This window comes from Chiloscyllium plagiosum, chromosome 3 (assembly GCF_004010195.1).
Source record: "Chiloscyllium plagiosum isolate BGI_BamShark_2017 chromosome 3, ASM401019v2, whole genome shotgun sequence".
In the NCBI taxonomy this organism is placed as follows: domain Eukaryota; kingdom Metazoa; phylum Chordata; class Chondrichthyes; order Orectolobiformes; family Hemiscylliidae; genus Chiloscyllium; species Chiloscyllium plagiosum.
This window is the reverse complement of record NC_057712.1, coordinates 103774554-103801079: the sequence shown is the minus strand read 5'-3', so window position 1 is coordinate 103801079 and position 26526 is coordinate 103774554. Positions and strand designations below refer to the sequence as shown.

Sequence of the window (26526 nt, the reverse complement as noted above, 5' to 3'; positions counted from 1 at the left end):
AATTGAAGTGTTCAGCCACAAGACAGTGGGGTTGGTGGGTGTGGGTGTCCCAGAGATCTTCTCTGAAACTATCCGCAAGAAGATGCCCTGTCTCCCCGATGTAGAGGTTACACTCGGTGCAACGGATGCACTAGATGACATTGATAGAGGTACAGGTAAATTTCTGATGGATACGGAAGGGTCCCTTGGGGCCTTGGGCGAAGGTGAGGGGAGTTGTGTTGGCTCAGGTATTGCATTTCCTGCAGTAGCAGGGAGAGGTGCCAGGAGTCGGGTGTGGACCTGACGAGGGAGTTGCGGAGGGAGTGATCTTTTCAGAATGCTGATAATGTTGGGGAGGGAAATGTATCTCTGGTGATGGGGTCCGTTTGGAGGTAGCGGAAGTGGCAGAAGATGACGCATTGTATGCAGAGGTTGGTGGGGTGGAAGCTGAGGATCAGCGGGTTCTGCCCTTTTTGCGTTGGGAGGAGTGGGGTTTAAGGGCAGTGGTGCGTGAAGTGGAGGAGATACGCTGGAGGGCAGTCAACCACGTGGAAAGGGAAGTTGCGATCATGGAAGAAGGAGGCGATCTGTGAGTTTCTGAGGTGGAATTGGTCATCCTGGGAACAGATGCGGTGGAGGCCGAGGAGTTGGGAATAAGGGATGGCGTTTTTACATGAGGTAGGGTGGGAGGAGGTGTAGTCTAGGTAGCTGTGGGAGTCGGTGGGCTTGTATATGTCTGTGGTTAGTCAGTCACCAGAGACAGTGACGGAGAGATCCAGGAGGGGATGGAGATGGTCCAGGTGAATTTGAGGTCAGGGTGGTAGGTGTTGGTAAAGTTGATGAACTGTTCAACCTCCTCATGGGAGCATGAGTCATCGACTCTGCAATTATACCAGCACCATCCCCCGCCTGTTCCTCTGAACCACAGACATTCACTACAAGCCCACCGACTCCCCCAACTACCTAGACTACACCTCCTCCCACCCTACCTCCTGTAAAAACACCATCCCTTATTCCCAATTCCTCTGCCTCCGCTACATCTGTTCCCAAGATGATCAATTCCACCTCAAAGTCCCGGCTGACCACTTCCTTCCACGATCACAACCTCTCTTCCCACGTGATTGACGATGCCCTCCAGCGCATCTCCTCCACTGTCCTTGAACCCCACCCTCCCAATGCAACAAGGACAGAACCTACCCGTCCTCACCTTCCACCCCACAAACCTCTGCATACATTGCATCATCCACCGCCACTTCTGCCACCTCCAAACGAACCCCACCACCCAAGATATATTTCCCTCCCCACCTCTATCAGCATTCTGAGAAGACCATTCCCTCCACGACTCCCTCGTCGGGCCCACACCCCACTCCTGGCAGCTTATCCTGCCACTGCAGGAATTGCAAAACCTGTGCCCACACCACTCCCCTCACCTCCGTCCAAGGTCCCAAGGGATCATTCCACATCCGTCAGAAATTTACCTGTAGCTCTATTGATGTCATTTACTGCGTCCATTGTGGTCTCCTCTCCATCGGGGAGATAGGACGTCTTCTTGCGGATCGTTTCAGAGAACATCTCTGGGACACCCACACCCACCAACCCCACCATCCTGTGGCTGAACACTTCAACTCTCCCTCCCACTCCATCAAGGACATGCAGGTCCTGGGCCTCCTCCACCGGCAAACCGTTACCACTCAATGCCTGGAGGAGGAACGCCTCATATTCCACTTTGGGACCCTACAACCACACGGGATAAATATGGATTTCAACAGCCTCCATTGGTTTCCCAGCTACCTTCCCCCCCCCCCAGCCCCATCTCCCTCTTCCATTTATCTCTCAGCCCCGACCCACAAGCCTCATTCCTGATGAAGAGCTTATGTCCGAAACATTGATTCTCCTACTCCTCCTCGGATGCTGCCTGACCTGCTGCGCTTTTCCAGGCGGAAGTGGGTACTGCAGATACTGGAGATTAGTGTCAAGACTAGAGTGGTGTTGGAAATCGCAGCAAGTCAGGCAGCATCCGAGGAACAGGAAAAATCGACGTTTCGGGCAAAGCCCTTCATCAGCCCTTTTCCAACACGACACTCTCAACTGAGCTCCAGCATCTGCAGTCCTCACTTTCTCCTTCTCAGGACATAGACATAGGAGCAGAAATGTGATATGTGGTTTCTTGAGCCTGTTCTGCCATTGATCATCTACTTTACCTGGTTGGGTCAAGGTGGAGTTCAAGGACTCAAGGCATTTCTGTACTGACCCTCATGCACATATAGGAGAAAGTGAGGTCTGCAGATGCTGGAGATCAGAGATGGAAATGTGTTGCTGGAAAAGCGCAGCAGGTCAGGCAGCATCTAGGGAACAGGAGAATCGACGTTTCGGGCATTAGCCCTTCTTCGGGCTAATGCCCGAAACGTCGATTCTCCTGTTCCCTAGATGCTGCCTGACCTGCTGCGCTTTTCCAGCAACACATTTCCATCTCATGCACATATACCAGAATAGAAGCAAGTAGGAAGCAGTATGGGGTGTCAGCTACTCTAGAGACAATCAAAGAAGAGAAGTAGCATGAAAAATTAGCAAGACATGTACTCGCACTCATTAGAGACTCTCAGCTTTCAGCAGTTGAGCTGCAGGCAAGGGCAGAATCATGTAAGCGAATTTTTGTGGCTGTGTACTAGAGAAGTGTGGTTATTCCTGCTGGGTCCTAGGTTGATCTACCTGCTAGTGGTAGTGCCTAATCAGCAGTCAATGCAGTGGAAGGTCCAGCTCAGGTAACACACTCTGCAGAGGGGGGGAACCTAGAAGGACCAAAAGGAGGTAGCCATCAAGCTGAAGCTGCAGCTGTCCAGCATCCAAACTGTGAGCTGCTGACCTTGAGCTTCAAGAATTATTTCAGCAAGCTGAACTGGGTAAAAAGGTGGAACTTCTGGGGCCATCAAGAGTTGGTAAATTCAAAGGCTTTGGTCACTTCTAAACACTTCCAGGGCTCTGAACACCAGACACCAACCCATTACCATTCAGAACCAAGCTGTTCATCTCATGGAATAATATTACTGCAATAACAGGATAAAACTGGAGAACAACTCCATCACTCTTGGCATTGTGAACACAGTGCAGAGTAGGCAGTGTCCAATTGAGGGCCTTTCAGAATGCAGGTACAGGATAGTCTGGTATAAAGCCACTCAAACCTCAACTCTGCCTCCCTGCCCTAACACCATGTCCCTTGATTTCTTTGGTGCCAAAACTCGATCTCCCTCAACCACAAAAATATTTAATGTTTGATCAGCCACAACCTTCTATGGATGAAAAGTGTCAGAGTCATAACCCTCTTAATGACGACATTTCCTTTTTTCTCAGTCCTAAATGACTAACTCATTATGCTATATCTAAGATGCCTCAGTTTACACTCACCAGCCAGAGTGAAATGCCTTTCAGCATCCAAGTAAGTATCCTCACTCTAAGTATTTTATGTATTCCATGTAACCCCCTTTCCCCCAATAAAGACGACTAGCTATTTGATTTTCTGATTGCTTGCTGTACCTGCAGTTCTGTGATTCATGTGCAGGGTCACCCAAATCTCCTCCACCCTGACCCCTTGCAACACCACCTTGTTGCTATAGAGAATCAGATAGAAATTCCATTATCCTCTGGGGATTTTTTTCTCATTCTTGAGATTGGGCTCAGTGCCATTTGTTGCTAATCACTTCATTGCCCAGAGGGCAGTTAAGAGTGAGTATGGAGTCTGGTGGAATCTGGAGTCACATGTACGCCAGACCAGGTAAGAGCAGCAGATTTCCATATCTAAAGGACATTACCGAAAAGGATGTTTGTTTACAACTAAAACAATCACAGTGGTGTTACCACCACTCAGCTAGCTTTTTAGTCCAGATTTATTATTAAATTCAGACATTGCTATCTCTCATGGTGGAATTCAAAACCCACGTCTCCAGGTCATTAAAAGCAAAATACTGTGGGTGCTGGAAATCTGAAACAGAAAATGCTGGAGAAACTCAGCAAGTCTGTCAGCATCTGTGAGAGAGAAGCAGAGTTAACGTTTTGAGTCCGGTTTAACTCTAATTAGTAGCCTTTGCTGTTTCTAAAAAACTGATGGTAACTGGAGATTAAATTCTCAAAGTACCTGTGAATTTTAGGTTCGTTAGCAATTACCTGGATAGTTATTATTGTTAAAAGCAGAATTTAAAGTAATCTTCTCTGAACAATTTTTGAAACTTAAGGTAAGTTTGAGTACAGAGGAGGCACGTGGAGTGTGGGGCTCAAACCTGATGCATATGTTAGGAAACAGTACCCATGATTGTAGGATAATAGGAGTGAGTTTTACAGCCCTTGCTGCTGACATGTCTGAAAGTGGAGTAAGGCAGGGGGCATTAAAACAAAGCAAGTGGCCAGATCGCCACCTTCCTGCTTGCCCCAGCCTATCCCTCATGCCATGATAATGGATTAAGCAATCTATCTATTGTTAGACCTATTGACACCCTTAATGGACACTTAGCTGTCACATAAGGGCCTCATTCTGCATCCTGTGCTTTTTTTTCAGTCTGTGGGGAAAGGCCTGTGTAAGGCAGGCAACCAGCACATTTGGCACTCCCCCTTTATCCCCACCTGATCTCTCTAAACCAACCCCCACACTCCGCACCAGGGCCTAGCAGGCATGCCCAGCAAATTCCTGGACTTAGGTAAAGTCCAGGAGATGTGTTAATTTCTTTGTGGGGACTGGTTGTAGTTCAAACCCTGCCAGCTGCTATTTTCGGATACAGTGGGGATTGCAGAGTTGCCATACCCACTATGGCAGGGTTTCCTATCCCTGAGGAGTAGAAGTTCCACTCGGCACCCAGTAAGACTGACCCAAGCATATTATTGCTGCAGAGCAGCCAGATTTCACATTGCTTAGGTAAGTCAGGATTGGGTCTTTTCAAGAGGAGTTACTCCCACTTCTGTGTCCCTCCAAAATATCCACTTCAATAGTGTATACAATTTCTGGTTGCAGATTACTATTGAATCTCCATGTGTCAGTCCATTTCAAATCCCTACCACTTGTTATGTAAGCATGTTTTCCTCATGTCCCTACCAGTTCTTTTCCCAATCCCCTTAAATCTATATCTTCTGGTTGCTGACAGTATCTTTTTTCCATAGTTGGAAACAAATTCTCGTTAGTTATTCTGTAAAAAAAATCTTCATGGTTTGAATCACCTCTTTTGATTATTCTCTAAACTAGTCTTGCTCTAAGCAGAGCAGGCTCAGCTCTTGCGGTCTGCCCGCACAAATAATCCTTTATCCGTGCAACTATTCTGGAAATGTCTTGTGTACCCTCTCCAAATCTTCAAGTCCTTCCAAAATTGTGTTATTCAGAATTGAACACAATATTCCAGCTGGGGCCAAATTAGGGTTTCATGTAGATAGACCGTAACTTAGTGATTTTTGTACTCTGTGTCAACAATCCAAGATTTCATACGCTTAATTAACTGCATTATTAACCTCTCCGCCACCTTCAAGGATTCTTGCACAAACAGTGATAGCTCCCCACCCAGCAATCCAAGTCTCTGATCTTAAAGCTGATTTAAAATTGCTCAATTTAGCTTATAATGTCTCTGCCCATTTTTCCTACAGCATCTTTAGTATATCGTCTGATTTATTTTATATTGAATTTACTTTGTCATCTGTCGGCCATTTCATCAGTTTGTCTATGTTCTCTTTAATGCACTTGCAAATTTTCCATCATTTGCTCATTTCAAAATTGTACTGTTATACTTCCATCCATTTATTTTGCATGGTTTAAGACAAGAACAAAGAAAAGCACTAATGAAGAAAGTGGTGGGGAAATTACTTACGAATAGAAAGGGAGTTGCAAATTGTTGTTATATTCCCATGAATTGTATAATTTTATGATTGCCTTGCGGGCATTTCTTGGCAGGGACGTAAAATCATATGTAAGACAGAGGAGTTACTGTATACAAGAAATTGTTTAAGTGTTTGGGCAATTGCTGTAAATCCACTTGCAGAATAAGCCAAGTGAAATCCAAGCTCCTACAGCCACATCATATTGTGGAACTGCTTTCATTTGAAATGGTTCAGCAGTATAAATAGGGCATTAAGTTACCAGTGACATAACACACAGACAGTAGGCATGGAATGACTTGTGTGTGTTGTTGGGTGTCTTGTCAGTGTCTTTAAAGAGAAAAAAATAATTTAATTGAAATGTCGCTTGGATGTGTAAACAATGCCTCTGTTTAAAAAGGATTTTGGTGGCTTGTTTGCCTTAAGTAAATGCAGCTCTCATGCATCTCCTTCAGGTTGTGATTACATATACAGTCTAATATAAACTTCTGTACATTGAACCAGCCCTTGTATGTCTTTTGAATGAGCTTCTGTGTATAAACATAGGCAATTTTTCAGAGTGTACTAGGCAGAGACAAAAAATTGCTTCTTATCTAAACACTGACCCTTTACACCTATAAGCTGGGGCTTGCAAATAAACAGGATGATGCAGAATAAAAGGCTTATAGGGGACAGCTGAGTATTTCATTAAAATTTAAAATAGGCACTCTTCTAGCAGACAGGTCCTTTAACAAAAGCTCCAAGATCTGATTAAATACCTTGGGCGACTGAATTGTTAATACACTCAGCAATGAGTGGAGCTTGCAGTGTCTCAGATGTGTTCTTTGCGTGCCACTGATCTGTGCATGCCAACAGCCAGCTGCCATTTCATAGAAACACATTCATTCCCCAATCGCCCAGTTTGTGAACTTGCCAAAGTGTGGCACCGAGTTGTATCAAAGTGACTGAGCAAGGTACAATAGGGGAGCAGAATTTTTATTTGAATGGTCAGAAATATGTTTAGTTAGAAGATTTACAGGCTGAGGGTGTAGAGAGCATTGACAGTGTGGAGTAAGTCACCACATTTTTCTTATCACTCTAATTCGTATTAATATTGAAACAAATGAAATTATATATATATATATTTTTTGAACATTACAGTGCAGTACATCGGCCCTCGATGTTGCAAAACCAGTCTGAAGCCCATCTAGCCTACACTATTTCATTATTATCCATATGTCTATCCAATGACCATTTAAATGCCCTTAAAGTTGACAAGTCTACTACCGTTGCACGGGTGACTTTCCACATCCCTCCTACTCTCTTGAATAAAGAAACTATCTCTGAAATCTGTCCTATATCTACCACCCCTTAATTTAAAGCAATGTCCCCTCGTGCTCACCATCACCATCCGAGGAAAAAGGCTCTCACTGTCCAACCTGTCTAACCCTCTGATTATCTTATATGTCTCAAATAAATTCCCTCTCAACCTTCTTCTCTCCAACAAAAACAGCCTCAAGTCCCTCAGCCTTTCCTCTTAAGACCTTCCTCTTAAGACCAGGTAACATCATTGTAAATCTCCTCTGAACCCATTCCAAAGCCTACACATTCTTCCTATGATGCGGTAACCAGAACCATACGCAATACTGCAAGTGCGGTCGGACCAGAGTTTTATACAGCTGCAGCATGACCTCATGGCTCCGAAACTCAATCCCTCTACTGATAAAAGCTCACGTGCCTTCTTAACAACCCTATCAACCTGGGTGGAAACTTTTAGAGGTCTATGCACATGGACACCGAGATCTCTCTGCTCATCCACACTATCAAGACTCTTACCATTATCAGTACTCTTTATTCCTGTTGCTCCTTCCAAAGTAAATCACCTCAACTTTTCCATTTTAAACTCCATTTGCCACCTCTCAGACTAGCTCTGCAGCTTATCTATATCCCTCTGACCCACAACATCCTTCGGCACTATCCACAACTACCGACCCTAGTGTCATCTGCAAATTTACTAACCCATCCTTCTATGCCCTCATCCAGGTCATGTATAAAAATGACAAACAGCAGTGGACCCAAAACAGATCCTTGCGGTACACCACTAGTAACTGAACTCCAGGATGAACATTTTCTATCAACCACTACCCTCTGTCTTGTTACAGTTAGCCAATTTCTGATCCAAACCACTAAATCACCCTCAATCCCATGCCTCCTTATTTTGTGCAATAGTCTACTGTGGGGAACACTATCAAACACTTTACTGAAATCCATATACACCACATCAAATGTTTACCTTCATCCATCTGTTTGGTCACCTTCTCAAAGAACTCAAAAAGGTTTGTGAGGCACAACCTACCCTTCACAAAATCGTGTTGACTATCCATAATCAACTTATTCCTTTCTAGATGATTATAAATCCTATCTGTTGTAATCTTTTCCAACACTTTACCCACAATGAAGTAAGTCTCACAGGTCTATAGTTACCAGGATTGTCCCTACTCCCCTTCTTGAACAAGGGAACCACATTTACTATCCAGTCTTCTGGCACTATTCCTGTAGTTAATGACGACATAAAGATCAAAGCCTAAAGCTCGGCAATTTCCTTCCTGGCTTCTCACAGGATCCTTGGATAATTGCCATCCAGACCAGGGGACTTCTATACTTTCACACTTTCCAAAATTGCTAACACCTCCTCCTTGTGCACCTCAATCCCATTTATTCTAGTAGCTGGTATCTCAGTATTCTCCTCAACAACATTGTCTTTTTCCAGTGTGAATAGTGACGAAACATTTTCATTTAGCGCTTCCCCTATATCCTCTGTCTCCACGCACAACGTCCCACCACTATCCTTGATTGGTCCTAATCTTACTCTAGTCATTCTTTTATTCCTGATATACCTATAGAAAGCTTTAGGGTTTTCCTTGATCCTGTCTGCCAACGACTTCTCGTATCCTCTCCTGGCTCTTCTTAGCTCTCTCTTTAGTTCTTTCCTGGCTAACTTGTAACTGTCAAGTGCCCTAACTGAGCCTTCATGTCTCATGCTGACATAAGCCTCCTTCTTCCTCTTGACAAGAGCTTCAACAACTTTAGTAAACCATGACTTTCTCGCTCGACAACTTCCTCCCTACTTGACAGGTACATACTTAATCAAAGATACGCAGTAGCTGTTCCTTGAATAAGCTCCACATTTCAGTGATGCAAATGTGGGCAATTATATGTGTATAATTGTATATAAATGTATCTAATATGTATGTAAGTGTGCATGCATATATATATGATTTCCCTCTTTCATGAAAGGCCTGAAGTTTGAACTGGAACATGGGTTTTACCACCAAGGATGCTACTCCATTCTCTGACCACTATTTGCTTGGAGTTTGTTGGCATGAGACTGTTGCTGCTATTGAGAAATGTCATCATACTGTCCAATCAATCAGGAAGTTGAATTCATTAGTCTCTTTCTTCTCTTCAACCCAACTCCCACTATGTCCTTCTCATTGCCTCAAATTAAAACACAAAATTCTAATTAATGACTGTGAAGTAACTGCTATATAAATTTGTATTACAGTACTCAGTTCATAAATTCCTAACTCATTTTTTGACTGCAGGGTGACATTGGTGTCGTCACAGAGCTGTATGGCACAGAAACAAGCCCTTCAGTCCAACTCATCCATGCTGACTAGATATTCTAACCTAATCTAGTCCCATTTGCCAGCATTTGGCCCATATTGCTCTAAGCCTTTCCTATTCCATATACCCATCAAAATGCCTTTTAAAGTTGTAATAGTACCAGCCTCTACCACTTCTTCTAGCAGCTTATTCAATACACGTACCATCTACTGTGTGAAAAAGTTGCCCTCAGGTCTCTTTTAAACCTTTCCCTTCTCACCATAAATCTTTGACCTCTAGTTCTGGATTCCCCCACCCCGGGAAAGACCTTGACTGTTGCCCTATCCATGTCCCTCATGATTTTCTGAACCTCTGTAAGGTCACCCCTCAGCCACCAGCGCTCCGGGGAAAATAGCCCCAGCCTGTTCAGCCTCTCCCTATAGCCCTAAAAGTCCAACCCTGGCAACATCCTTGTAAATCTTTTTTGAGCCCTTTCAAATATCACAGCATCCTTTCCATAGCCGGGAGACCAGAATTGAATGCAATATTACAAAAGTGGCCTAACCAATGCCTTGTACAGCCACAACATAACCTCCCAACTCCTATACTCAATGCACTGACCAATAAAGGAAAGCATACCAAACATCAACTTCACTATCCTGTCTACCTGAAACTCCGTGATCAAGAAAATATGAACCTGTACTCCCAGTTGACTCAGGAGTTGTAGCACACTAGTATTGCTCCTACCTCTTCACCAAGCGATCCACCTTCATGTCCCACCTGTCACAGAGGTGTGACCATGCCTGATTGGCTCGATTTTAAAAACAGTACTTTTATTTTTAAAACCAAACTGTTTTTTTGTATATTGAGACTCTATGACCACACTGTTTAAGGGATGGTGTATGTAGGAAGCACAGAAATAGAAGATGCTGACAAATTTAGCAGGTGAACCTAATCAGAATTCTTTGTTTCTGATTCTTGTCTGTGATGTGGAACAGTTTTTATCATCAAGCCTCAGCCAAGGAGTGTAGTGGAGAGAAGAAGAGATCAGTCAGCTTGGAGAAGGAAGGGAAATAAGAATGAGGTTTGACAGCTTGAAAAAAGTCAAGGCCAGGAAGATGAGAGGATGTGAGAGGATCAGATTGCAGTAGTGAGGTGGGGGCAGTCAGTCAAAGGAGAAAGTGTAGATCAGAGCTGATAAAGTGTTGCTGGAAAAGCGCAGCAGGTCAGGCAGCATGCTGCCTGACCTGCTGTGCTTTTCTAGCAACACATTATCAGCAGTCAGTCAAAGGAAGAGAAACAGGTTGGCTGGGGGGAATCTGTGGGAAACACTCTCCTAACTCACAAGCAGATGCTAGATCTCATCGAACCTATTGTTCTTGCCTTTTGCAAGTATTAAAAATAAAACTGCTAGAATTTGAAGTACGTAACCTCTTGCAAATATTTAAATGATGTCATCCTTGGCAGAACCGCCTAGTCAGCTGCCTACAATCTATTTCCGCTAGAAGGGACTAGAGTCCATGTCAAGTCAGTAAATCATAAGTGATTCTCTCAAGTCACACTTTCCAAGAATTGTTTGGTACAGGGTCCTTTCTGATTGGTCCAAAAGGTTTAAAATTTTGTGGAAATCTGAGAGGCTAAGAGAAGTCTTAAGTTATTTAAAGTATTTTAGATCCTTCCATATAAATTGCTTGAAATAAGGACCTTTTCCCATTTGGTTTTTAAATCAGGCTGCTTCACCTTAAGTTTATTTTATACAGGCACATTATGGAACCAGAGAACCTGACCATTTTGTTTTCTCTTTCCAAAAAGCTAGACAGTTAATCTCTAATTTACCTCACCTTGCACAGTTCTGCAGTAAACAACTAATTAACCTCCGAACCAAAACTCTGTTTTCTTAATAGCAATAGAGTTTGTGGAAGCAAATTGATATTTTATTTTCATATAAAAATGCACCTTTTCTTATGAATGTGGTATCCCAGATTTATGATGGGAAATCTATTGATAATAGAACCACAGAATCAATTACCCACAGCTTGGCCATACCAGCATGTTGGATCTAGTTTTGTGGTATATTATACTGGCATTGTCCTGCTTTACTCCAATAGCTTGGAATTTCCACTCCTTTAAGTATTCATCTGCTTTTCCCCTAAAAGATGTAATATTCATCTCCTCATCTAATCCCCGTTAAAAAGCATTCCATGTTTCTGGACCCCTCTGTATGAAAACATTTTGTGGATGAACAATCTCAACATTTTCTTTGGGAACTTGAATTTGGTGAGCCCTCCGATCAGTATCAGAAGTTGAATCAAGCACAAAACAATGAGCAAAATAGCCACGAAGGTAGAAAGTTTCAACTTCTTAAGCAACAAGTATCCTAATTGAGATAAATTGAATATTTTGGTTTTCTGTCAATTCTATCATTCATACAAAGCACTCCTTAAATTCAATGCTGTTTGTTTCAACTTGCTCTCTCAAAGAATTTATTAATACCATATATACTCCTATTAATGGACATCAGTTGAACAAACTGAATGTGTTTAAATGGTATCCAACGTGCAGTGAACCCACCATTCAATTAAGAATGTAGAACAGTTGCAGATTATAGCCATTCATTCTCTTCTAAGTTCAGTAATATTACTATTCTTTTAAAATAGCTCATCCTTTTACAAAAATGTAAAGAAAGAATGTCTGAGAAACTCAACAGGTCTGGCAATATCCGAGGAGAGAGAAAAACAGTTAACATTTCAAGTCTGGTTTGACTCTTCAGAACATCTTGCAGCTTAGATATTGCAAGGTGTGTTAGTGGTGACTATTAGTAATATATTGGACAGATTGTGTGTACCATATGCTATCACACACTACTTGTAACAGCTTCCATTAATTATGGTTAATTATGTGATGATGGAGGACATTAATTGGGATTTTACTTCAACATATAAAGAGAGAGAGAGAGACTGAAACTGGATGCGTGGGAAGGGGAACAGGGCGGGGGGAAGAGGTGATCAGTAGGTACATACGGTTAACCTGTAGCTCAGTAAATAAAAACTTATAAAAGTGAAAAGATTACCTCCAGCAATTTATAACATTCTCTAATTTTTTTGTCACATTCGGTTATAGTTAAATATTTTCAAAAAGGTGTTGATAGGATATATTAGTTGTTGCTTGTTTATAAGAACTGTCACACTGCATTTGCCTTTTATCATGAAACGTCACTTGCCAGAAGCTAAAGTTTGTAAAGGTTTTCTGTCAACTACTTTTAGGAATACCATGTTGTTGCTAGTGGAGTATTTGATTTCAGGAGTGACTTTCAGGGATGATATTAATTTAAATTACTTTCCTTCTAAGCATTAAAAGCATTAGGCAGCCAGGTTTCTGACTTTACAATGCAGCATGCAGTTCATTAGGTAATGATTACATTATTTACAAGATGACTTGTCCTCTAATAATTTGAAATAAACTAAGAGAATCTAAGATATCCAATCTTAATTTGAAGGAGATTGGTGAAACACTCAAGATCACCAAGAAAATATGATGAGGGTTGTCATAGTCGATCTTTTTTATGTGCATTCCTTTCATCAGCAAATAAAAATAGTGTTTGGTGATTAGATTAGATTATTTAATGTTATTTCTGACTTTAAAAGCTGAAAGTAATGGAGTGAGACCACTCAAAAAGGGGCAGAAAGAATGTAACATGACAAAGAACATCCTGATCCATTCTCCAGTCAACTTGAGTAATCTTCCTAACTATTAAAAGTACTGCCCACTACTTGTCATGATATTTAGGACATAAGAAATAATACTGCCAGAATATTTGGCAGAAAGCCTTCAGAGCAAACAAAATTAGAAAGGATCTGACTGGATTACTCCACATTGTTGCCTGATCCCCAAAAACTGTTCACTCCCTTGTTTATCATAGCCTGTAGTTTCTTGTATTGCCACGTTAGAAGTGTCCCTCTTTTTAAGTTGTGGAAACATTTGAGTGTCTACCCCAATTATGAGAAGTGATAGAGAATCACTTCCACCTGGTAGACATTTTAAGTATGAGTTGATCTTTGAGTCAGCTTAGAGAGGTTCAGACACTTGGAAGAAAATGGGTGGATGAATGAGGGCCTATGGCAGAAGTGAAAGCACCAACATACATAATGGTTTGAGTCAATACATTAGATACATGCATGAAAGTTGATGTCATTGGTACAATTCAGCGACAACCCAGAGGCAAATAACTGAAAACACCAATCAGTATTCCTCCAAGTTGAACAATACTTGGAGAAAGCACTGAGGGTGGCAAGAGCTTAAAACATACTCGAAGGAGATGATTTCCATGTCCACTACCAAGAGTAGCTCGGCAGCATCATATTGGTCAATCTAGTCAGATCCGAAAGGACGGAGCTGCTAGACTGGGTCTATGGCAGGTGGTGAGGAAACCAACAAAAGGGAAAAACATACTTGACCTCATCCTTACCAATCTGCCGGTTGATGATGCATCTATCCATGACAGTATTGATGAGAGTGACCACCATAGAATCCCTACAGTCTGGAAGCAGGCCATTCAGCCCACCAAGTCCTCACTAATCTTCCAAACAGCATCCCATCCACATACACCCCACCCCGTCCTTGCAACCCTGCATTTCCCATGGCTAATCCACCTAACCTACACATCTTTGGTTCTGTTGGAGGAAACCAGAGGAAACCCACACAGAGAAAAAGTTTCACCTTCCCATTGAGAATCCGCTCCATCATGTTGTGTGGCACTACCACCATGCTAAATGTTCTGTCTCCGAACACATCTAGCAACTCGAGACTGGGCGTTCAGGAGGTGCTATGGACCATCAACAGCAGCAGAATTGTACTCCAGCACATTCTGTAACCTCGACATATACCCCACACAACCATTACCATCAAGCCAGGGAATCAATCTTGACTCACTGGCGAGTGCAGGAATGCATGCTAGGCTCAACACCAAGCATGCCTAAAAATGAGGTGTCAACCCAGTGAAGCCACCAAATGGGATGCATGCCAAACAACATAACCAGTAAGCGATAGAGAGAGCTAAGTGATCCCTTAACCAATGATTAGATCTGAGCTCTGCAACCGGCCACATCCAGCCACGAAAGGTGGTGGACAGTTAAACAACTCACTGGAAGAGGAGATTGCACAAATATCCCCATCCTCAGTGATGAAAGAGATGAACACATCAGTGCAAAAGATAAGGCTGAAGCATTTGCAGCAATCTTCAGCCAGAAGTGCTGAGTGGATGATCCAGCTCGGCCTCCTCCAGCAGTCCCACCATTAAAGACGTCAGTCTTCAGCCACTTCAGTTCACTCCGCATCATATCAAGAAATGGTTGCAGGTACTGGAAGTGCAACAGTTATGGACCTTAACAGTGTTCCAATAACAGTACTAAAGACTTTTGCTCCAGAGCTTGCTGCTCCCCTAGCCCAGCTCTTCCAGTATATTTCCAATACTCGCATCTACCTGATGATATAGAAAATTGCCAAGGTATTCCTGTACATAAAAAGCAGGACAAATCCCACCGGGCCAATTACTGTCCTATTGGACTACTCTCGATCATCAGGAAAATAATGGAAAGTGTTATCAAAGTGCAGTCAAGCATCACATCCTCAGTAATAACCTGCTCAGTAGCACCCAGTTTGCGTTCCGCTATGGCCATTTTTCAGTTCTGAAGAAGGATCACCAGACCCGAAACATTAACTATGCCTTCTGTTCGTGGATGCTACCAGATCTGCTGAGTTTCTCCAGCAATTTCTGCTTATGTTTCTGAATTCTAGCGTCCGCAGTTCTTCGGTTTAGTTTCCTTTCAGAAGTGGGCATGTTTGTCAATGATGGCGCAATGTTCAGCATCAATCATAACTTAGATACTGAACCAGGACACATTAAAATGCAACAAGATCTGGATATATCCAGGCTTGGGTTAACAAGCAGCACGTAGAGTTCATGCCACACAAATATCAGACAATGACCCATATAACTGAAAGGTGTTACCATCACTGAACCCTCTACTAACAACGTCCTTGGGTTACCATTGACCAAAAACTCAACTGAATTCACCACATAAGCATAGTGGCAACAAGAGCAGGTAGAGATCCTCAGATGCTGCCTGACCTGCTGTGCTTTTCCAGCAACACACACTCAACTCTGATCTCTAGCATCTGCAGTCCTCACTTTCTCCCAGAGGCTATGAATACTGTGTCAAATAACTCGCCTACTGGCTCTTCAACGTCAGTAATGTTATGGAATACTCCCTACTTCTCTGGATGGGTGCAGCTCAAGCAACATTTAAGCTTGACTCAATCCAGGGCAAAACAGTCCACTTGATTGGCACCACGTCCACAATAACAAAGGTCTTTTCCCTAAGGTGGGAGAATTCAAAACTGAAGGGCATATTTTTAAGGTGAGAGGAGAAAGATTTTTAAATTACATTAGGGGCTTTTTTTTACGCAAAGAGAAGTTAGTATGTGGAAAGAACTGCCACATGAAGTGGTGGATTCAGGTACAGTTACAATGTTTAAAAAATATTTGGGTAAGTATATGAATAGGGAAGATTTGGAGGAATATGAGCCAAACGCAGGCAGGTGGGACTAGTTTAGTTTGGGGACATGGTCAGCATGGACTAGTTGGACAAAAAAGTCTGTTTCCATGCGGTATGATTCTACTGATGCTTGCTATTGATCTTTAATTAGTGTTTCTGGATAAGTCTGTTTTAAGGGAAATCATGGAATCAAGGAGTTACACATTAGTGTGTAACTATTCTGTTCTACTCTTATCTGACAATGTGCTCAATATATATTTTTACCCAATTGATTTCTTTCTGTCTTCTGTATTCCTTTATTTAGGCGATGTTGGATGTAGCAGCAAACAATGGCTGGCTCGTTACAGCACTAAACACAATCAATCTGATTCAAATGGTAATTCAAGGCAGATGGGTTCACGACTCCTCTCTGCTTACTCTGCCGAACATTGAGCAACAACACCTCTACCTATTCAGGTATTCACTACAGATTTTTATTGTGGGTTTTTAATTCTTTTAATATCAGGGACAAGTCTTAATGTTAAACAATTGATTTCTTATTCAACACGCAATTGCATTAAGAATGTGCTGTAATTAATTGGTATGCCAAGAAGCTTTTAACTGCTTGCCATTTTCTTGTATGCAGGGTTCCAACTAGAGTAGGAGCAGTGTACAAAAACGTAAAAACTACAAAGTTAACATCACCATGTCTTTTAATTCATTCTTTGGATACTAATAGCATTAGAAAAATATAGTGTTGCACATACAAATGAAATACTGACAATTTAAAAGGGTTCTTGGAATATAATTTGTTTTGTCTAAACTCTTAAGTGAACCTTTAGTGGTGATCACTAATAATGAAAACTTTTTAACAAATCCTATTAGAAATTCTCTAGGGATCATGCTTTGAAGAGATTAACTGTGATTTGTTTCAAATACTTACACCTCCCACAGCCATATGTGCATATCTTGCCTTGACTGTATAAAACTGGTGCAGTTACAGGAAAGGTAAACAGATTGTCTGTTCTATTGTGCAAAAATTGTAGGTTACGAGAAAGTTATTTGAAGAGATTTTAACACTGATGTCTGTTATTAGCATGGTATGCCATTAATATGTTGACAAAGGTCACACATTATTCCTTAATTCTGTTCTTCAATGAACTTGCTTTAATGTTATTAATGATGTAGTTACATAATAAATCCCATAAGTATTCTAAAGGGATAAAGACAGACTAATCGAGTGAGCAAAACTGTGGCAGATGGAGTTCAATGTGAGGAAAGAATGAGGGCATCTGCTTTCAATCCACAAAAGACATCAGAATGTTTTCCTAATGGTGGGAGACAAGGAGCTGTAGGGGAAACAAAGGAATTTAGGTATCTACGTACACAAATCACTGAAAACTTGAACAAGGGTGCAGTAAATAATTGAAAAGGCTATTGGAATGTTGGCCTTTATCTCAAGGGAATTGGAATTCAACAATGGGGAAGTGATGCTTCACTTAACTAGAATGCTTGACAGACCCCACCTGGAGTATTGAGTTCAGATTTGGGAATGAATACAATCCCAACAAAGACATCTTGGTATTGGAAATGGTAGAACATGAATTCATCAAAATTATGTCAAGGCTAACAGGGTTAAATTATGAAGTCAGGTATCACACACTTGCCTTTAATTCACTTATGTTTAAAACCTTGTTAGATGATTTAAAAGGGGGGTTTTAAACTAAAGAAGAATTTGATAGGAAAGACAAAGTACTCCTCTGCTGGAGAACCCAGAACAAAGGGATACAATATTAAAGATAGAACTAAGTAATTTAGGAGTTAAATGAGGACATAAAGTTGATGGAAATCTCAAACTCTCCCTATCCTGAAAGGCCATGGATGCTGACATTTTTATTCAATGAAGATTTAAAGGGTTTGGAATAAAAGTAGGTAAATGGAGTTGAGGTACAGATCAGCCATGATATAATTGAATGGTGGTCCAAGCTTGAGGGGCTGAATGGGTTATTCGTGTTCTTGTGCCAGAGCATGAAGGTTAATTCTTTTTAAAGAATGTTAATTAGTTAGAAAATTGCAATAATTCTTTTCAACAATAAAATGTACTGCTGTGCAACAAGGATGCTTTTTACATCCTGACCATACAGTACTTTTTCAGATGTTCAGCTTAGTAGTTCACATGTTGGATACTACTTCGTGTTGTGTCATGTGCTGTTCTGATATTTATAACTGTGGCCTGTCAATATAACACAACGGCAGGCAGACAACCTGCACACCACTCTTGGTAAAAATCTGTTCTTGAAGCAGGTTTAGTTGCTAGAGTGACTTGTTTGGTTGTTCCCTTTCTTTTAGCTGACATCACTACTAATATCTCCTTGTCAATTTCCCCTCTATAGAAAGATGTTTTAGCAATACATTGCTTTAGGGTGAAGCCCTGCCTATCCAATTGTAGAACAAAACGAAGAAGGAGATCTGGTCATTCAGCTTTTCATGCTTATCTTATTATTTGTACTGCTGTGCAAAGTCAATAATTAACTTTTCCCTTTACTTTGATGATGAAATATCACTCATATTGAATAAAAGAGGAATGAGTTAATTTAAAAACTAATTTAAAAAGACAGTTATAAAATGTCTATGTATCCATATGACAAGTATTAGTATTAAACAGAACAGACTGGACTGAGAGAAAATATTCTGCCAACTGGGGATGCTAGGACCAGGGATATAGCAGGCATTTCAGGAAAGAAATTATGAAACCTTTTTATAGATAAGTGGAAGTAGAAATTTTGAACTCTCCTGCAAACAGCAGTAATGTTAGGGCCTCAATTATTCACAATTTTCATTCATGACTTGGATAATGGCATAAAAAGTCAAATATCCAAATATCCTGCTCCTATGTCAGTTGTCAATTTTTAAATCTGCAATGATAGATTTTTTTTAACCAAATGTGACATTACTATAGCTTTAAGAGGTGTATTTTGTCCTTTTTCTTAATGAAGAAAGATTGAGACAGATGTATCAAACAGTCTGTTAAAATCCAATAAAGCCAGCTTGGGAGGCCTTTTTGTTTAGTTGGAACAATGGAAATGGCCTGAATGGAAGGGATCATTCTCCTACAGAACTAGGATTTTTAGTTTTTAGCTTTCTACTGTTGTTGCTGAGTCTTGAAGCTGGATGTGGAAGCTCTGCTACAGCTAAACGTTGGGGTTCTCTTCCTGCTACTAGAATTACTTGTGAGATTATCTACAGTGCTGAATTTGCCTTTGCCAAGGGTGTACTTATGGAATGTTACTATATTGGAACAGTTAATTAGTAGTGAATATATGTACAAATATAATTTTGTTCAGCATTTCAGTAGAGTTACAATTAAGCCAATTCTTTTTTTTCTTTTGTCTGTATTTTAACTGTAGTGTAAAAATAAAGTTTGTTTTGCTTAAAGTCGAGTAGTTTGACCAATAAAATTGCATCTGAAATGCAACACCTTATATTTATCTTTAAATTAAGAAAACGTTAGGATTTAGGCTATCTTCTTCATATATTTTGAAGGTGTTTTGTCTGGTCCATTACACAAGTTATTAAGAGATATGGGGCAAACCTATCTGGGTCATTAATGTCTTTTGTGGAATGAAAATCTGCCATCATCACCTGCTCTGGCCTATATATATTGCAGATCCACAGTAATGTGGTTGAATTTTACCTGCCCTTTGAACTAACGTAGCAAGCCATTCAGCTCAAGGATAATTAGGCATGGGCAAAAATTGCCAGCCTTGCTGGAGACACTGGCATCTCATCAATTAATGAAGAAAGAAAATGGTGGTAGATAATGAGATCACAGATCAACTGTTGCTTCATTGAATGGTCGGACAAGCACAACAATCAAATATCTTACCCCCATTCTAATGTATCTTGTTCAGATAAGTGGATAAGAAAAGCTCAACGTCACTGCTTTTGTCTACAGCAACACAAGACTCCAACTAAATGAAAATAAATCCCATGGCATGGTGTACTTGTGCTCAAATTTCAGAATGTTGAAGGATGCCAAGCTGTTTTTCCAAAAGTTTACACTTTATATGTGTTTTGATCCAGGCATGTTTTATATTTTAACTGAAACTTTCTCTTGGTAATCACTTACCTCATTTGTTTCAGACAATATAAAGAAAATATTCACTTTGGAAAGAGTACAGTGCTGATTTAGCAGGATTTTCGCTGGCTTCAAGAGTGAGGTTATGAGGAAAAATTGCATAAACTAAAATTATATTCCCTGATGTATAAAAGAGCTAATGTTCATTTGATTGAGGATTTTACAATGTTCAAGTTAAATATAAAGAAACCTTTTCCTCTTGTGCAGGATTCCAGGACAATAGGACATAACCTTAAAATCAAACTCAAACAATTTAACCAAGAAGGTCGTCAACTCTTCATCATTGAAAGAGTGGTAGAAGTGTAGAACTGTCCCCAATAATAATTTTAAATCTTGGGATAAGTTTTTGCAAACCAAGACTGTAAAGAAATATGAAACCAAGGTGGCCAGATAATCTTAGGATACCAATCTGCCACGTTCTTATTAAGTAGTAAGACCAGTTCAAGGGACTGAAGGAGGTGACTTCTGTCCCAGTGCTCCATCCAGTTGTTCTTGCTATTTACATTTTAATAACATTTCAGCTGGCTTGGGAAAGTAAGCTGTGAAGTAGAAGCCCTAAGTTGCGTGTATAACTTTAATTTTAGATATATGTGCCAATTTCTATTTGTAGGAAGTGGAATGTAGGCAGTAGGAAAAACAGCTCTAAAAGTTGTAAGGGTCCTATTGAATGCCTTCCTGAATTGGTGGCTGCATGTGAATGGAGAGAGAACATATTTCATTCCATTATCACTGATGAACTTCAGGCTCCACAGATTTCACAGGTAACTTGCTCTTTCAATCACCTCTTCGCCTTCTGTTTTTTATATTTCCATCACCTCACCAGTTTTAAAGGTCCATTGACAAATGTGACCATTTCTCACAGCTGTTCCAATCTGTAAAAATGCTTTTGAGGTAAGGTTCAATTTTATTTACTGTGTGAATCATCCTTGATAGAGCTGCTTTAAGGTAAATGTTGCTGTTGTTTTTAGGCAAGCACCTGGGGTGGGGATTAAAGTGGTTGTCATACATCTACAAAGAAAAGTAAATGCTGTTCTGTCGCAGCATTATACTTTGACATCATCTTGAAAATTAAATCCCATTTCATTTCCTCTATGAGAAATGGGTCTATTTAATACCCTCCCCTTTAGTGAGTTTGGTGGCAGGATGACATTTTATTAAAGTCATAGAGATGTACAGAATGGAAACAGACCCTTCAATCCAACTCGTCCATGCCAACCAGATATCCCAACCTAATGTAGTCCCATTTGCTAGCACTTGGCCACATTCCTCTAAATCCTTCCTATTCACATGCACATCCACATCCACGTGCCTTTTAAATGCTGTAATTGTACCAGCCTCCATTATTTCCTCTGGCAGTTCATTCCATACACACACCACCCTCTGTGTGAAGAAGTTACCCCCTTGGGTCCCCTGTCATTCTAAACCTATTCTCTCTAGTTCTGGACTCTCCCACCCCAGAGAAAAGACCTTGTCTATTTACCCTATCCATGCCTCTCATGATTTTATAAACTTCTATAAGGTCACCCCTCAGCCTCCAATCTCCCAGGGAAAACAGCCCCAGCCTATTCAACCTGTCCTTATAGCTCAAATTCTCCAACCCAGACAACATCTTTGTTAATCTTCTCTGAACTCTTTCACGTTTCACAACATCCTTCTGATAGGATTGCATCAGGTAGGAACTGTCTTCCCCCATCCCTGTTATGTCCATGACAAGAATACCTCCTGTCCCTCTGCCAGTTGAGACATTTAGATGGGCAGCTATTGTACGCATTGGGCTCTCCATCAGGGGAGCATGACGAGCAAATCTGTGCAGGGTTGCTTGTGAATTCCCAGGGAGCATAACATGCTCAGAAGTAATCGGTGTCTGGTTTTGGGAGCTAGCATTAGGAAGGGGCAGGCCCAAAGAGAGCCCTGTCCTTGTTGCCAGTCTTCTCCCCACAACCCTCCTGGCCATAACTCATCGTGGCCTGGAATCCAGCACTGATGCTAGACCTCTGATTGGCCAGCATTACTCAGCATACAAGAGTTACACCCTAGAATCTTTGATCCCAAAAAAGGCTCACTGCTGTCCAATTAAGTGTTAGAGTAGCATTTATTACAGTGGGCACTGTGACTTGCATTGGCACTGCGGCTGTATGCGTGTATCATGTTGCCACCGTTAAATACCATCCATAGTTTTGGTAAAGAGCTCTATGGTGAGGAAAAATACAACAGGTGTTTCAAACTTAATTGTTTAATGACTATGATATGCCTGGAGTATTTAAATATTGAGTTCATCAAAGTAAATTTATCACATTTGATGTCATTACATGTGTGACTAGGCAGGAAGCATCTATGCATGGATTTTTGTTGATTCTTTTGGAATATGAGTCCTTAATATGTGTAAGATGAGGGTAAAAACTCTGTCTGATAAGATTTAAAGCCCATACTTACAAGTGAAATATGTGGTTTAGAGAAGAAAGGAAAAAGTAGATAGAAAAGAGCAGACGGTTTCAGTTGAATAAACATATCTCATGAATTCTACCATTAACAAATAGCAAACCTTTCTCTCAAAATGTTCTGTGTTGATTATATATTTTGGATAAAGATATTTTTTGGAACATGTTTAATTATGAGGATCATTTGGAATTTGAATTTACACAATGTTGAATACAGACTTTGGTACTGAACATAAATCCAAGAGTCATAGAAATTTTGATAACTAATCATTTAGGATATTACAGATTTCCAGATGACAAAATGTTCGAAGTATAGTTCCATCAGCTAAATTAACTAATTTCAAAAACAAGGTTATTACCCAGACAAGCAGCATTTCGGAGCTTCAAGGCACTCTGGCTGGTCTATTGTCACATGGCAGGCAAGGCAAGGATCATTTTGTTGTGAAAAAATATGTGCTAGCAATAAATAACTAATAACATGCATTGCATAGACAGCGTCCCCAAGCGCAATTATAGTTTGTACTATAAGCAAAATCAGGGAAAAATAAATTTTGTTCGAAAGTAAGATTGTGGTCATTTCAAAAGAGATGATCGACATTTTGAAAAAAAAATGTTATTGTAGCCACTCCATTGTGAAAATTATTTGGATCTAAAATTTATTCTCCAATCTGCCTCTGCCAGTTTGGCATAGCAATCACAACTAAAATACATAAAAAAATTATTCTGGAAATTAGTGGGTTTAAAGCATCAATTTAAGTGCTAATTGCAGTCGTAATGAGAAAAGGCAGTCATCACTGTGAGATTTGCATCTGTTCTGCCATCAGTATGCTCTGAACGGCTGGCAACCGGCAGAAGATTTGGCAGCTAATTAAATAATTGCATGCGGCGAGGTGTTCTCATCTGATTCAAATGATGAAGATTAATCCTCGGATAAATATGTTTTGCCCGTATTGAAATGTTTTAGCCTCGACTGCAATAACCTAGATTTTATTTTTAATCAAAAGGCAGCTACTATCTGAGAGCTTTGTGGTATATTTAAGCAATAAATTATCTTCTGTAGCTGCATTAAGACAATAACGCTTACACAGACTGGTAAACAGTGTGAGGTGTTATCTTGACTGTCCTCCACACAAATAGCACCAGTTGTGCCTCAATATTACAGGCAGCTAAGAGTCTTCCAAAAAGACAAATGTTTTGGCAGTTCATTGAAATTTTTTTTTAATATAAAGCCTCTGTACCTATAACCTGATCTCCCCAGTTGCCTCTGACAGTGATGACATAACCTGGATTTCTTTTATCTCTGATTTTGTTCAGGAAAAACAATATTGTCTGGATGATTTTAATTTTTCACCTTAGTTTGTTGAGGCTTTTTAGTATTGAAGCATTCATATTGAGTTTTCTAACATGTGGCACCAAACACTGCCATCTTCTGTGCTGAAAGAATGGGGTGAGTGGGGGTGGGGGGTGGGTGGAGGGAGAGGGAGTGGGAGTTGGTTAAAGCAAATGAACATCTTCCTCAGTAGGAGGTGGTGCAGGAGGCGCTGCTTTTCTCTACACTGAGGAGAATATTAAGGTAGCTGCCTGTACTACCCACAGGAGGCAAAATATTTTTATCTTATTTCAAAAAAGGAATAAATGTTCAAATCAACATAATACATTTCACTCCAACAAGTGTATGAAAATATTACCAACCTTATCAGAATGTTGAATAATTTCTGTATGATAAGCTTAATGTCTTGAGGATCATCATTTCGAAAGAAATGTGTTTTTAAAAAATGGATTTATTAAAATAGGCATTATTTTTGTAAGGCTTTATCATTTCAGAGTCAAAAACAGAAACATCCTGCTAGGATGTATCTGAAGTACACTGTGATAAACACTAATTCTTGAATTGTCATTTCAATTGCATTTTAAGAACACTTTAACTCCCCTTCCCACTCCACTAGGGACAAACAGGTCCTAGGCCTCCTCCATCGCTAAACCCTAACCACCCAACGCCTGGATGAACAGCACTTCATCTTCTGCTTTGGGACCCTGCAACCACATGGGATCAATGTGGATTTCAGCTGTTTCCTCATTTTCCTCTCCCCCCACCTTATCCCAGTCCCAAGCCTCCAACTCGACACCGCCCTCTTGAAGTGCCTTACCTGTCCATCTACCTCTCCCCCATCTCCGTCTCCCGATCACATTCTCAGCTCCCTTACCCCCAGCCCCAGCCTCCTCCCATTTATCTCTCAGCCCCCCGGCCTACAAGCCTCATTCCTGATGAAGGGCTTATGCCCGAAACGTCAATTCTCCTGCTCCTTGGATTTTGCCTGACCTGCTGTGCTTTTCCAGCAATCTCGACTTTTGCATTGTCATTCCAAATTTTAAAAATCGAAAATTGTCTTTTGGTTTTCTTGCAATTTTGATGTTGGTTAAATGGTACCAAAACTGCTATTATTTACTTCTAATGTAAAATAAAACAAAAAGCTTATGAATGAATTCTATAACAACCACTAACAGATTCAATAACAACTTGCAGGAGAAAATGTGTTCATTTCTGATGAAGGGCTTATGCTCGAAACACCAATTCTTCTGCTCCTCGGAAGCTGCTTGACCTGCTGTGCTTTTCCAGCACTACACTCTCAAAAATGCATTCATTATAGAGTAACATTGTAAGGACTTCCCAAGATGTAATGATTATAGAATCGCAATTCAAACCTCAAAAGGATTAGAATAACAAATTAAATATTTGATCAAATAAGTGTTGAGGAAGGTTGAGGACGTGCTTGGAGAGAGGGAGAGTGGCATTCCAGAGGTGGACGACAAACAGCTGAAAATGCTTATGATGCAGCGAAATGGGAAACTGAAACACAACTGGATAAAGGAAGGATTGGAAAGCTAGAGACATGAGAGAATCACAGAGCTAGAGATGGTGACAAAGACAGAGGGACAAGACCATGCAGAAATTCAAAAATATGGATGAGAATCTTAAATTTGAAGCATTGGAGCTCACCATACAATGAAAGACAGAGATGTGATTATCAAGTGTGAAAGGATGCCAGCAGCAGAGTTTTAGATGAGTAGACGAATAGAAGAGGACGAGAGGCTACCAAGAAAATGTATTCTTTTTAAATAAGATAAAAGCCCTTGCCTCCTATGGGTAGCACAGGCAGCTACCTTAACATTCTCCTCAGTGTAAAGGAAAACAGCTTCTCCTGCACCACCTCACCTAGTGAGGGAGATGATCATTTGCTTTAGCCAAACCCTCTCTTTGTTAGAAATTTTCAAATCTGGTGTTGACAAAAGCATAAGACTTTTAGCAGCAAATAGAGCTGATATGTTTAGGGAGGTGGATCTCGTTACAAAGGTGGTAATCAGCAATTTTTGTGATGGAGAGAATATAGACTCCAAGGGTGGATTTAATAGCCCTAATGACAAGGTTGGTGCCGGGCAACATTTAGTTTGGAGTTTAGGGGATGGGGACCCTGCCACATTGTGCCACTGCCTGATTATATCACTGGTGGGAAGATTTATGGATGGACTTGCTGCTCTGCCGCAAATAGAGGGGCATAAGTGTCTTATTAAAAGCCTTATTCTCCTGCCTCCAGTGTTCAACGAGTGATGAATAGAGGAGTTGCCACGCAAAACAAAGCCCTGTTGGATTAACTTATAGTGTTCTGGGTTGGGAGAATCCCTTCTTGAAAGGCATTAAGTCTGACCAAGGAGTTGAATGTTAGCAAGGGGAGGGTGACTGAGAGCCTCACCCCTCCCCTTTCTGTTGGCCCCATTCCATGAAACATCATCCTGCCCCCATTCATCTTCAGCCTGAGGTCCATCATTGATCGTAGTCCTCTGGTGGGTGCATTTCCAGGTGTTGCTATCATTCACAGTGGTACTGATGCAACAGACAGCTACCAATCTCTGATTGGCTGGCAGTTCTCCCCAGGATTCTAAATCTACTCGAATACCTGACAAGTGCTTAACTTCAATCGGGCTTCCTGACCAGATGTGCTATGGGGCTCCC

General features: G+C 40.9%; 1 protein-coding gene across 3 annotated transcripts in view; it reads left to right on the top strand.

Moving 5' to 3' along the window:
* ascc3 (activating signal cointegrator 1 complex subunit 3) overlaps positions 1–26526 on the top strand; it is a 541129-nt gene that overhangs the window by 504816 nt on the left and 9787 nt on the right. For all 3 annotated transcript variants that reach the window (XM_043687007.1, XM_043687008.1, XM_043687009.1), the window contains 2 exons: positions 16267–16418; positions 20690–20840. In XM_043687007.1, coding sequence (XP_043542942.1) covers positions 16267–16418; positions 20690–20840 — 303 coding nt within the window. The remainder of the gene's footprint in view (positions 1–16266; positions 16419–20689; positions 20841–26526) is intronic.